This window comes from Photinus pyralis, unplaced genomic scaffold, assembly GCF_008802855.1.
Source record: "Photinus pyralis isolate 1611_PpyrPB1 unplaced genomic scaffold, Ppyr1.3 Ppyr1.4_LG3b, whole genome shotgun sequence".
Lineage (NCBI taxonomy): Eukaryota > Metazoa > Arthropoda > Insecta > Coleoptera > Lampyridae > Photinus > Photinus pyralis.
In genome coordinates, this window is record NW_022170510.1 from 3,100,405 (window position 1) to 3,114,492 (window position 14,088).

The window sequence follows — 14,088 nt, forward strand, 5'->3', positions numbered from 1 at the left end:
GAAATAATGTAATTTTTCGTGTTGCTTTGTTAACATGTTGTGTTCGCGCGTTTTTGTAGTTATGTCAGATTTTCTTTACAAATAAAGTTTATAATAAATGTATACCTACGCATCAACACTGAATACCTATAATTACTTATTGAATGGTATCAATTAATAAACCCATAAAGATCGTCTAAAAAAGCGGCAGAGCACCTATCGGTGTGACCCCACGTACGGAGTGTTTGGATTTGACCCATTTTCAATTGGCTTGTTACATGTGGTATATTATGTTAACTGTGCAAAGTTTCAACCGAATAGGTTCAGCGTTTGGCAGGGACAGAGAAGCGTGACCCCACGGGGTCATTTGATTTGACCCATTTTCAATAAGCTTATTACATGCGGCATATAGGTCAACTGTGCAACTAAATCGGTCCCAGCGTTTGGCAGTTATAGTGTTCATGGACAGATGGGCAGATGGACACCATCGACTCCCCTATAAAGCTTGCATATATAGCTTTGCTCTGGCGCTTAATATCTACCTAACAGATCTCAACAATATTCAAAATCGTCGCGTAGGTACAGGCGTATTTTGTGTTGCCTAACCAGCTTCCCAGTTCCAGTGCAAATGCGAATTTGCTGAATGCAGCCAACCAACGAAGGAATTTTTTATGGTTATCTACAATTTACAAGGTAAAATAATAAAATTAGTATAATTATGCGCTTTTGTGTTTAAATGTTAAAAATAGTGTTCTTATCACTATCCATTTTTGTGTTAACCTATCCATTAAAATGACAGCTTTATCTGTTGTTTTCAGAAAGTCACAATCTCTGTTATGTCATTTTCCTGTACATTTGGCCCCATTTTCACCCTTAAATAAGAGTGTAAGCATATCTGCTCCACTACTTATATAGATATTTATACTTTTTTCTTTTAGATGGGAACAGAGGTGGATAAAGCGCAACATGCAAAGTGGAGCAAGAATGAAACCACTATCTTTGATAAAATAATACAGAAGCAGATACCAGCCGAGATCATTTACGAAGATGATCATTGCCTTGCCTTTAATGATGTAAATCCACAAGCTCCCACTCACTTTTTGGTTATACCAAAAAAGCGAATTCCGTTGCTTGATGCAAGCGAAGAGTGTGATAAAGAGCTTCTGGGAACATTGATGTTAACTGCTAAGAAGTTGGCTCAGGAACGACTACCAAATGGTTATCGATTAGTTATTAATAATGGTGTTGATGGATGTCAGTCCGTTTACCATCTGCATGTTCATATTTTAGGAGGGCGACAAATGTCGTGGCCTCCTGGTTAAGAATAGAAAAGTTGATATCTAGTACATGTACCTATGTAAATTGTTGGTTTAACAATACATTAATCAGCACTAATAATAATAATCTTTCTTTTGCTATACCTCAACAACTAAAACAAAACATTGTTCGGCAACCTATTCTCATGGTTCATAGAGTCTGAGGAGTTGGTTCCTAAATAAATATAGGTATTTAAATAAACAACAAACAAAAACTGCTACATTACTATTTTTGCAATATTTAGCAGGACAAAAATTCAAACTTAAGTCAAGTTTTTAACTATTTAAACATTGCCACAAATTGAAACCTATAGTTTCATATCCTTTACAATACAACATTAAATAAACTTAATTTTTGCTTTTGACATAATCTTTTAATTCATAATAATATTAACAAATGTAGGTATACTTATCTAAATTCTGATAAAATTGAACAAGCTGCAATAAAATCATACATCTTCCTTTCTATGACACAAATTTAGCTTATTGTGTACTGTAACAATATTTCTTTATGATTACAGTTTGGGCAAATGGACAGTACAAAAATAGCTATTTGTGTATTAAGGGCGCCAAATGATATATTGTCGATTGAAAGAGACAGTTGACGGTATTTACCTTACGAATTAGGAAAACTGCAGGAAAACGTATCTACCTAATTCATAAATATAATAGTTAACTAGGTGGTTCGTTATGTATCTAGTAACTTGAATGTTACATGCAACTGCAAGTAGCAAAACGCCTAGCATTGTTATGTAACGGTGTAACGTAACGAATACGTCACGCTATGTAACATACATGTATCTATATGTTACATGAACGTAATAAGTAACACAACGGAATGTTACAACAAATCACCCAGTTATGTATCGTATATACAAACATACACATTACATTAGTAGAGTAATATGTAATGCAACTGAAGCTCGAACTGAAGGCTTAAGCAAATATGTAACATAGTTTAAATTATCTCGCGTGACATTTGTTTGTAATTGCAACACATTATTGAACAGATCTATCACTCCACTTTCCATGTCAATAGTTTTCGTCGCTCTCTCTCATTCCGAAGATTACCACATTATTCTGGCTACGTATTTGTTCGATTAATTTTTGTTGTTGGTTAACCGTTTTGTTTCAATGCACGATTCTCGTCTTCCAAAAGCTTAAACTTATCAAAATCTTCAATAAAGGCCGGTATATTGAGGGTATGTACCTATTTCCTTCCTAATAATGTGTTCCATTTCTTCTTTCAACTCCCGTTTAAAATTATCAAATATTTTACAAAGTTCGGAGGTATCAATTGTTTGTTTATAATTGATTTGATAATGCAAAATATTATATTAGGCGAGTGTAAACAGAATTATCTTAAGATGTCCTTGTATATGAATGAGTACCTACGTGTGTTAGTGTGTATGATTCTGGTTTAGCAACATTATTTTATTCCAGGTAATGTTTGGAGTAGGTAGGTAGGTACTATAATATAAATGTTTCCACGTTTTAATATCGAAAAACGTATGCTTTTTACAAATTTCAAAATGAATTTAGGTGCTTTATTTGGTTTGAAATATAGTTTTATTAGACTTTAGAACGACTTGTAAGCAATTTTATGACTCTGCAAACACCAAGAGCATTACAAACGAAATGAAATGCAGATAAATAAGTAAATTAATTTTAGTAGTTACGCAGAGAGATAAATGTAAAATACAGTAGGTACCTATCGATTATAAACCTACGAAAACAAATTGCGGAAAATACACTTGATTGCTCTCTTAATTTTCATTTCGAAATTAAAACGGACGGTATAGGTAGTAACAATATGTATTGTATTCTTCCCAATACAAAACATTCATTATTGGTGGTTTACCATGTCTTAAAGGAACTGAGATATTGAAAAAAGTAAACTAAGGTAAAATCAGAATCATAAAGTAAGGGTCAGCTTTAGAAAATAATGCGCGGGAACCCACACCTGGATACGCTAATCTGCTCTTTTGTGAAGCATCTGCACGCTTTACTTGCGTCGATGATTGTAAAGCACGATATTTATATAACGGCAATAAAGGACGTCTTTATGTATTGTCGAATATAAATAGCTATCTAGATGTAATTACTTGGGTAGTTAGGGTGCATTTAACACTCTTACAACCCTTAAGTACCTATTTTATATGTGACCCTAGTAAGTAGGTGTAATGTAGGTATATGCGTAATTATTTTTAATTACTCCTCTATGTGAACGTTATTCTATTGAAATATGAAGAGTGCTTTTCTACAAGTTACAATATTCGTCCACGAAATGATTATATCATAGCACCATCATTACATAATTTGCTGTTTTGCTTTTTTTTACAGGACCTACTAGTTACTGATATACAAAATTAAACACTTAGTTATCAAAGTGATGCGTATCGACGTTTTCACAGCGAAACTGGTTGTAACTCATGATCTTGTCATATTTTAATCCGAATTCTTTCATGACTGTAGAGAAAGCAGTCGATTTATCTTGGTGGTGGTAGAAATAAATAATTACAGTGCCATATGCATTTGGATGGTTAACACAGCCATAACATTAGCACATCTAACACGGTGAACTCATGTTCAAAAATTTGGCGTTCTCATTTCCTTTATTACGAAATCATTAGATAGTTTGAAAGTACCATGATGTTTCTCACTTTTGTATTTCTGGAACCTTACATTTGCTGTACAACAAAGATATAGGTATCTTACATGGTTGACTATGGTATATCTACGTTTAGAACCCCAATCTGTAGGTACTTAGTCTGATGAAAATTTAGTTACTGAATGGCTACATTTGTAACAGGGATTAGGTAGGTACGTTTCATAGTAGGCAAATCTCTGAAGGTTTTGCTGAAATGTTGACTGTGTGCGGTAAAGTTAAATTTTTGCCCCAAAATGTATCAACGGCTGGCTCAATTCCAATTCTCTCAGTAAAATGGACTTATTTGCATTTTACCTGAAAATTGAAAAACTGACCTCATTTTCTCCATGACTAACCTGCCTTTGTCTTACTGAAATAAAGTGTGGCTCTTTTGGAAAATTATTGATCGAAAATTAAATTTAGAGTAACCAATGTTGGAAAACCCATTATCTAAGTATCAGAACCACTCTACAAACCCCTTTAAAATTTCGAAAAAAAAAAAACCCCATTTTAATGCTCCCGTTACAGGGTGCAGTTCGATACTCTGTATTTAATTGTCTGCTTTCCGCTTAAAAGTTTATACATTTCGTTTCACATTACGAAGTAAATAAAGGAACATTTATTTAAATGCAGATATAAATTCGATAATTCACTAGAATATTGCTGTACATGTCTATCTATATAATTCAAAAATCGGAGAGTTAAGTATTTACATTCACTGATTCTAACGAAATAGAAATATAATATCTACGAGCGTGGATTTTCCTCTATAGTTACCTAATAGCAATGAATTCTAATAGTGTTAAAAACCCTCATATTATGTGAAAATCACTGACATAATATACACCATTCTGTATTTTAGCGATCAATTCCTTATTGTCGCAAGTGATGTTCACTTATTTGCGCACTTTTGACCCGCTGTGGTTTCATTTAACGTCAATATCACTAAAATCACTGTTATGACCAGCAAAATTGTGAGAATTATTTGGTATTGCTGCAGGAGAATTCAATGGCATGGTCGATTGTAGCACCGATGAATTTGGCGTGATGTGTAGGCACGGGCTATCGATACATACAGGACAAAATGTAGAAAAGGCCCCCAATAATTTTCTGCAAAGGAAAATGGAATTTGGCACATATCCTAGGTACTGTTGTTCCACTTACCTATAATGATGGTCTAATTGGGCCTTCTCTATTCTTTTGTCTTTAGCCCTGCGATTTTGAAACCAAATTTTGATTTGCGTTTCGGATAATTGTAAAGATTCGGCTAACTCGCATCTCCTTCCCCTACTTATGTATTCCGATCTTTGATACTCGATTTCCAAACGTAACGTCTGTTCACTGCTGAATGTTGTTCGTTGACGTCTTGGTCGACCTTCTTTTCTACGCCTTCGTGCCACTGCAAATAAAAATAACTTATTATTAGTATTATAGGTCTCATAATTCAAGTATGAAATCAGAACGATATAATGAACCCGTTACCAACATTACACGTCCGAAGCATCTCATAGCAGAATATTGTTGTGTAACAAAGCACCCGTTTTCCGCCTTAACGTTTACCCGTTTTAGTAATCACTCTGTTACATGAACACCCGGTATCTAGAAGTGTTTTAAGTTGGGCGCTTTGTTACGAAAAGTGTCGTGCAGAAAGTATATTTGTATTGAGTTTAGGAGTTGAAGATAGAAGCTAAAGGTAATTGATTTAGTTTCTAGAGTTGTGTTTCACCCGCCGCTACCGTAAGTAAACGCTGCAATTAATTCGTCGTTTGCCACCGTTCCCGTCCAGATATTTCAATTGCATTTGTTGCATCTGAAAGCTCTTTTCATTTAGAAGATGAGAGCGAATTAATATTTTAGAATTCTGCTCTGTTAAGTAATTATTTAGCAGGTTTTTGTTTCGTATGGTAATTTAAAACGAACACTAAAACTGCAAGGCCAAGGTTTACGCCGATATCAGTTTTGATAAGCAACCTTTATGCCGATCTGAGAAATGCCAATTAGCAATGAGTCTTTTTGGACTACGACCGACTTTAGACATTTCAATCCGGCCAATTAGGTAAATGCTAAATTAATGTGTTGGCGTAAACAGGATCCGATCAAGTCGTGAATGGTATCAAAAGAAGGTTTTAATTAATTTGAATTTTAAGAGCAATTTCAGATTTATAGGACGTCAGCAAACCGCACATTTCATTAAAGAATTTTTAATTTTTGGATGTAGATACAAAGATACCCGAATACGCTGTGCGGGCTCGGAAACCGTCGATCCCTCCATGAAATAGCCGAATTTTATAAAAGGTAAAGTTGTTGCCGAAACGTAAAATCTTTTCGCTTTTGACTTTTTTGTGAGTTACATTTGAAAGGGCCTTATTAAATTTTGATACTTTCCGTAAATTGATTCTTTTAGTATCATTCAATTTTCATTTCTTGGAACATTCACTTTACAGTCCCCGTATCCGAATTTGATTTTGATATTTCCGTAAATTGATTTCGCAGCCGTAAGACCGTTTAATTTGGTTTTGCAATTAATTACACCGCACCGTATCTATCGCGTTTGTTTTTTTTTACTAAACTTTGCAGTACCGCTACGTTTAATTGCAAGGTAAGCTTTTTGATATTTTTTGTTCCATTAATTATAAGGGACGAATTGTTTCGCTTTCTTGCATTTGATTTCCTTTTCCCGTAGCTATCGTTAATTAATTTGTGTTTTCTTGCTTTCATCTCCCTCGTCCGACTCCTGGAGTTGACGGATTGAGTTTACCCGGGGTTTCCGAGACCGTCCCACAAACCGCTGCTACCGCCGACTTTTGCCAGGAACAAGGCCGTACCGTTTGGGGCGCCTGAGTTTACCGGTCCGCCGCTATAATAGCTGCCGTAGAATTTAAGCGTACTTATTTAGTTGCGATTCTTTTTTTTTCTCTTAATTAAATTTTATTTTTATAAAACTAATGGCCCCTTTAATTTTAAAGCCTTTGGTGCGCGAACTACCCCAAGTTCGCCGCAGTTGTGTAAAGTACGTCATGCAGACGTTATTTTGTTGTTGCATAGTGAAGCCTTTCTATAAGGTTCTCTTTTCATTAAAAGTTACAACTTTGAAAGTGTTCTACCGTCCGAAAAGCCATCAAATTTAGTGTTATCATTGAATAATAAATCTGAATTAAATCAGATTTATTATTCAATGGTGTTATCAAGATAAATTGAGTTTCATGAAGCTGTCGGCGAACGTTTTTGTGTCGATTATAAGTGCACTTCAATATCGCAAATGGTTTACGACCAGATTTATTTGGATTATTTAATAACTGTAATAAGATTCCTTTATTTAATTGCCTGTTGAAGCCCCAGTGCGGGATATGTGTAAACAGGCCCTAAAAGCCTCTCTTTCTTTCAGGGTATTGTTTAATTTTGTTTTTCTTGTTTTTCGGAATAAAGTTTTGTTATTTAAACTGTGTGTGTATTCGAACCCAAAGTGCGACCCAGACAGAGTATTCATGTCAGATTTTTGTATTCGTGCCCAAGAATTATGTCGGGTGCTCATGAAAATTTGTATAGTTAATTATTTGGCATTTTCGAAAGTGAATCGAGGCTACTGAGATTTTTCATTGACACCCGTACGTCTACGACGGAAATAAATACATACAATTCTAAATTTAAAGGTTGTTTTGAGGTAGCTGGACAGGTATTTTACAGTGTACAGTGTCCTTATTTATGGAAACATTTAAATTAAATTTAATACATAGGCACTTGGAACACAAGCAAATATAACACCAGTTTTAAAATTTGGTTTTCTATATGCGCAATGCAACTTTCTTATTTATTCATATGTAGGCACTTTGAATCAAACTAAAACTAATACCGGTTTCAAAATTACCTACTGTTTACGCATGCTGTATGTCTTATTTATGAAGGTATTCCATGAAATTTCTAATGTAGACAATGCGCAATGCTTACGAAAGCATTAAAAAAAGTTTGATATGTAAATACTTCGAATAAAACTAAAACTAATGCCCATTTCAAAATTTGTTTGTATTTATATACGCTCCACTATTTTTCGACGATAGGCGGCTCATTAGAAAGAGAATGGGGTAAGGATCTCGTGCCTACCGGTATTTTTGCCTGGTCCTAGCATTAGGTAATATTATTAGGAGGAAAATACGCTCTCATCATTTATGTTTGCATAATGGCTTTTTAACTTAAACTTGTTTAGACTGCAATCGTTTTAAATATAAATATGGGCCAATTTTATATTGTCATGAGGATCTGCTCCATAGATAATATTCTAATTACATTACGTATGTAACTGGTTAGAGAACTAATCCTTAAATAGGTACCTAACAATCGTGAATTAGTTCAAGTAATCGTGAAAATTTAATATCAAGACCATCAGTGCGGAATAATCAATTAAGTGCATAATATGAATCGCAGACAGTAACCTATATTACATTGAAGAAATACAGGAAATGCAAAAATTAGGAATTATGGCTGATTCGTTATGGCAATGACAAAGAGGGGTTGCTGGATTCTGGCGTGCGAACGTCCGAATGTTGCAATCAAGCACATTACCTACCGACTACCTACCTATTAATACTCACGTATATGATGGAGTAGACAATACCGTCATGTGCTGTGATTGACGGAAACGAGAAGCCCTTCCTCGCGCCATATGTCATGTAAAGCTTTCAGATGCCTAATTTTTAATTATCCACATTAAATGAATACGTGAACAACCCTTACTTACTTCCTATACGAAATCTTAATCTGTTTACATTTCTCATATATACATAGGTATACCACCGGTTTAATATGTACTTTGAAACAATTTAGATATAAGATCATCTATCCTAAAACTAAAAATTACCCAAAAGTCTAAACTAAAAACAACAATAACAACATACACCAACCCATTCATCAAATGGATATGAAACTTTCGGTTCTTGAATTTTTAATTAGGTACCTACTATTAAAATAAGATGAAACGTCGGTATACTATATAATTAGCTCTCGGCTATAAGTTTTTGAAAATCCTGAGGTAGGAGTTGATCTGATAAATTAACCGTTATTCAATGGATTGACGTAAAAACGAGGCTGCTGCTGCGAGTTCCGCGACGGTTGAAAAGCGTGTAAATTTATTTACGTTAAATCTCGGGCAATCTGCCATAGTTGTTTTGTTGAAGATGCAGTTTGTCGGTTTCGAAAAAAGTCAAATGAAGTGGTAAAAGGTTGTGGACAGTTTTTAAAACGGTTTTACCGTTTCCCGAATTAATATAATAATAATAATTTTGTGTTCATTCGAATCCTTTATGCGATCCAGATAGAGTCTCCATGTCAGATTTTTCTACTCGTGCCCAAGATGTTAATCAAAAAGCTCTCAAATGTCAAAATGCTCGTCAAAATGTTAAGTCCATATTAAGATTTTTCTTCTAGCAGATGCCGGATGTGTATGAGGAGAGATTAAAAAGTTCTAAAAGTTTCAATTTTGATTTGTTTTGGGGTAGTTGAATGTGGGTGGCGTAGTGACCGCACGGCAATGCACACAGCAATATTTTGCGATTAGATAGACGTTTTACTTTATTATTGAATATGGATACAGGATACGTTATAATGTGCCGATTTATAACGGCTTATGTAGAGAATATTTTATATTTATTTTGTGTTTATTTAATCTGTAATAGGATTACATATTATAGAGCTTTGTGATGGATGGTGCGACGCTAACAATACCGTGGGTAATATCTATTTTTCGTTCAACAAATCCGATTCTGTATTTATATAGTAAATTTTTTTTGGAATTATGAGACGCGATCACTTTCAACATCTTTTTTGCACTTCTTTAAGGTGGTTTATTTATATACGTCGATTGAGTACCTAAAGTCGTACGATTGTACGCAGTATACCAGACAATTTCATTTTTAATTTGCTTGCTTGAAGTTATAGATTGACAAAAGCTTCCATGTAATAAAGAGGTAGTTGAATTATTGTGTTCCGTGTCAGTAATAATAAAATTTAAATAAGGGATACAGTAATTAATTATTTCTCAATGGCCTAAATTATAATTAATAGATAAAGATCCTAACATTCCAGTTTATAAAGTAATTTAAGTATGCTCTTGAAATAATCGCTAATCACGCAAGGTATGTGGGAGGGTTGTTTAAAACACATGTCTTATATCTCACCCCCACCTGAATTTGATGACGAGTATTTAGACTTGTTCAACTGTACAGATGTAATCTCATCATAATAATATTTTACATTTCATATTGTGTTGGACTTATTCCGCGGATTCTGTTGTTGGCTGAGAGCACGCAGAGAGCTCGAATAAAATCCTTTGTTATAGAATTGCAGTAAGTAGGTACCTACTTGTGAGAAAATGACGCTTTCGGTGGTTACAATAATTATCACATTGGAAACTTCTTTATTGTCTTCCATTTATTGACTATGTGACAGAATGTAAATTCATCTACAACAGTAGTTTGATATAATTGCGAGGTCTTCTTAATTTGTATTTAATGAAACTTTGAATTAATTCGATTCAATGAAATTAATGACGTTCCTTCCCCCATGGCGGGCGACGCCGACGCGCCTATACGAATAATAGCAGATTTCAGCTTTTGTCCTAAAAAGATATCAATAGCTATAAAACCACAATTAATTTTAAAATGACTGATTCTGTTTAATGAGTGTGATTTTCTGCAACAAGTCAGGAAGGTGTAACACATATTAACCAAAAAATGAAGCGTGTTACCTATGTCTTACGTACAACATTATGCCTACTTTGAGCAATAGTTTCTAAAATACATTTTTGTGGTGTCTAGCTCTAATTTAGAATCTATTAATACTAATTATGACCTCAGATCTGATGAGACAATGCTTAATTATTTCTCTATTTAGTCGGTCATCTGAAGCTGGCTAAACTGTCGTTGTCCAACCGATCCTAGAAGTGTCGCATCACTCGCAATCAACCGCACCGCATCATGTTTGATAATTGATTACAAAAATACAGGAACCGACAACTAAGTAGGCGAGAGATGACGCATCCCCACCCTTAATTATTTATTCATTTCATCTATTGGTGTGCTATTGAGCGCCCCTGGTTCCTCCTGCTCATCTACGCATATCCCGCTCTCGCCTTCTTAGCTGCCGGTTTCTGTAACGCATAAGATCTTTGAGGTCATATCGCCAGTCGGAACAATTAAGGATGTGGAATACTTGTTCTAAACGCACATAGATATATGAGGCTGTATCGAAAGTTTAAAAAAGAGTGAAGAGTGAAGGTCCAAAGGACATTCAACCAAACAAATATTCCGTATGTTAATTTTAAGTTATCATATTGTCGATTGTAATCCAGTGAGCTTTTTTAGTCATCTTCGTCAAGTTTATCAATGAGTTAATTGTTCTAAGTTGTATCTGTCGCCCCATTGTTGGGATTTAGTGTTTATTTACACGCTAAAAACAGGTCATATTGAGTTACATACACTACGTTGCGAATTAAGTATTCCTTGGGGAAAAACAAGTTTGAGTTTGCGTAGAGTCAGCATTTCTGTAGGCAGCCCCGAAAGCAGGTAAACCAATGAAAATTAATAGCATATCTCCGCTATTATTATTCCACCATTCAATAGGGGTTAAAAAGTTAACTTAGTATTCACAGAGGGGATTATTATGCACGAAATTAGGCATTCTGGTTTGAGTAGTCAACCTGGTTAGACCGACTTCTCGTTTTGGTGTTGCAAGAGTCAAGGCGAACGATTCAATTAGTGGCAGTGGCGCTAGATAGAAGTAATAAGCGTTTCCATTGAGCCTAGATCATTTAAATTGGCTTTCGGAAGTAACCGAGCTTATACAAAACAGTTAACTTGTGTTCAAAGCGGCCGTTAGTTTTCATTTTTTGACCAGTTGGTTTTTTGGAAGATCATCATTTTCCTCAGTGGAAAAATTACGTAATGATTAAGCCCCAAGTATCATTTTGGAGTAATGTGAAAAAGTCCATTATAGTTCCGCAATACGCATTCCAGTGTGAGAGTTAGAAAAAAACACTCGTAATCGTGTCGAGTTCAGTTCGAAAATAACACAGACCGTCCTTGTAAATAAATGCGGTCATCAGCGCTTTCCTTAAAAATACTTTACCGCGTATTGGCGCAGTGCAATAGAGTAAAAAGGAGTTGGATTTATTTCATGTGGAACCCGCAATTACAACCAAGAAAACTGTTAGTAAACCCAGATAATATTCAAATTCATTACTCGTGCCGCCTAAATAGACGTATAATTAGCCGTAAGAATTCCAAACCTTCCACGTCGAAGAAAAAAATGTGCATTTCTTTTTGTTAAGGAAGTGGAGGCGGAATTTGAAAAGAACATGAAATTGTTTTACTTGGAGAGACGCATTTAAATTTTTGACAGTTTTGGGGAAGATTTTTAGAATCTGAAGATATAGGCATATAGTTTTTAGTTCTAAAATTCTTTCTGATTTTCCTACTTGACTATATGGGCTATATGGCAAATTTATATACCTAAACCAAAACGGTACTAAACAAAAAAGTCATTAAATAAATGCGTTAATAGATATTGTAGCGAATTTTCTAGAGAGATATCGAGAAGCCATCACCGGCGATAAAGAATGGAAATGTGTGTGAAGCATTTTTCCCATGAAAAATATGCTGATTCGAGAACTCTTTAGGTTTAGAAGCTTTATGTTTGCTACATAACCAAACTGAATTGTGTTTAATTTCAGTTCTATAAGATCGATGACGAAGTGATAACCGATAAATAGTGAAATTCGCGCAAAAAATACACTTTATGTGCACATGAATTATGCACAGTTTATATTAGTCCCAATATACTTAGGTATCTAATGAGCCGGACTTGCGCTGATTTATAGGTGAAACGAATAATCCAAATGCGTCTATATCTATATAAATAAATATTTTATAAACTTAAAGTTTGTTCTTTTTTCTTATATTATATTATTTCATATTAGGTCCTATAATTGGTGTAAACTGTTGGGCATTAAATCATTAAATAAATAAATAAATAAATAAATAAATAAATAAATAAATAAATAAATAAATAAAAATGTTTGTAAATTTGTATGTGCGGTCCATATCGCATTCTTTTGTCTGTGGAGAGAATGCACCAGTGTGGGACAAGAAGGCAAAAATAACAACACTTTCTTTCTTGGGATGAACATTAAACCACCCACAAACGCACGAAGACGTAAACTTTAATTTACATCGGATGGATTTAATGCTATTACGTTAAAAATATTAGGTACACCGGGTACCGAGTTACAATAATAATTTTTAGCAAGACAGTCGAATCGAACTACATATATCCAAAAGCTTTCTCAGCGCATTGTTTCAAATACTTTTAATTCAAAGAAATTACAATTTTATCCTTGCTACAAAGCAAATTATGCAAATTATTAAGTACTTTAACTTAAAAAATAATGTTTATTTAAATCCCACACTGTTCAAATTGAATTGAATTCTCATCTCACGGACAAGGCAAGTCTAGGTAAAATGTGTCGCAAGATGAATTTACCTACATAAAAACTACTGAAAAACTTACGGAAAGCTGTCAATCCTGCAGCAGCAGCCGCCGTTAAATGTGCTTCGTTTCCTGGAGGTAACAGAAAAGGAAGCGGTGCGGCCATGAGCGGCATTGGAGTGACAATACTGGAACATGGCCGTGGTAACGAAGTTGAATCTTGATTGTTCTTATCCGATATTTCCTCCTTGGATGTTTCCAAATGTCCATATAATCGTGCGAAAAACTCCCTAGGAGATGACGGTCGTGTGATCTTTTGGGGGGTTGACATTGAGGTACACCTAACACTCGCGAGTTCGTTAACTATTGCAGCCGTGGAATTATCCGCGGTAATCTACGATAAATATCTAAATAAAAATTATTGTGAAACTTGACTGTAAACTGATGACCACATCAGGATTCTAAAAACGTGGATGTGGGCGGGAATTATGAAGGCGGCACCGACGCTATCCAACCGACGCCCGGAGTTGACATCCCTTCGGTTTCACATAAAATGTAATTGTAGTAGCAGACGATTAAACAGCTTTAAAACTTAGAAGCCCTAAACTGTATCCTAATTGGTTAACAATACAGGATGTAGCTCATTCACGATGCTTTAATTCCGTATTT

The 14,088-nt window shown here is 34.8% G+C and overlaps 2 protein-coding genes across 3 annotated transcripts; one reads left to right on the top strand and one right to left on the bottom strand.

Annotated features, from left to right (window-relative positions):
• The first annotated feature begins 516 nt into the window (after window positions 1–516).
• On the top strand, window positions 517–1,377 carry LOC116166867 (histidine triad nucleotide-binding protein 1-like). 2 transcript variants are annotated; one of them, XM_031482048.1, is made up of 3 exons: window positions 521–672; window positions 798–864; window positions 918–1,377. In XM_031482048.1, the coding sequence occupies exons 1-3, from the start codon at window positions 623–625 to the stop codon at window positions 1,299–1,301; spliced, it is 501 nt and encodes a 166-aa protein (XP_031337908.1). In that variant the 5' UTR covers window positions 521–622; the 3' UTR covers window positions 1,302–1,377. The 2 variants fall into 2 exon arrangements, with proteins under 2 accessions (XP_031337909.1, XP_031337908.1); XM_031482049.1 differs by lacking the exon at window positions 798–864 and having other exon boundaries at window positions 517–672.
• A 3,329-nt stretch (window positions 1,378–4,706) lies between these two features.
• Window positions 4,707–13,771, bottom strand: LOC116167304 (homeobox protein rough-like). Its single transcript, XM_031482639.1, has 3 exons — window positions 13,501–13,771; window positions 5,110–5,344; window positions 4,707–5,055 (listed from the first exon to the last, which is right to left on the bottom strand). Exons 1-3 carry the CDS (start codon window positions 13,748–13,750, stop codon window positions 4,872–4,874), a joined length of 669 nt encoding a protein of 222 aa, XP_031338499.1. The 5' UTR covers window positions 13,751–13,771; the 3' UTR covers window positions 4,707–4,871.
• Between the last annotated feature and the right edge of the window lie 317 nt (window positions 13,772–14,088).

Excerpts from the sequence above, each read along its gene's own strand:
- LOC116166867 (XM_031482048.1), top strand. The coding sequence starts at position 623 with ATGCAGCCAACCAACGAAGGAATTTTTTATGGTTATCTACAATTTACA. Across the intron at positions 673-797 it reads GGTTATCTACAATTTACAAG|AAAGTCACAATCTCTGTTAT; the intron begins GTAAAATAATAA and ends TGTTGTTTTCAG. Across the intron at positions 865-917 it reads TTTCACCCTTAAATAAGAGT|ATGGGAACAGAGGTGGATAA; the intron begins GTAAGCATATCT and ends TTTTTCTTTTAG.
- LOC116167304 (XM_031482639.1), bottom strand. The coding sequence starts at position 13,750 with ATGTCAACCCCCCAAAAGATCACACGACCGTCATCTCCTAGGGAGTTT. Across the intron at positions 5,345-13,500 it reads TGCAGGATTGACAGCTTTCC|TGGCACGAAGGCGTAGAAAA; the intron begins GTAAGTTTTTCA and ends TTTTATTTGCAG. Across the intron at positions 5,056-5,109 it reads CAATTAGACCATCATTATAG|AAAATTATTGGGGGCCTTTT; the intron begins GTAAGTGGAACA and ends TTTCCTTTGCAG.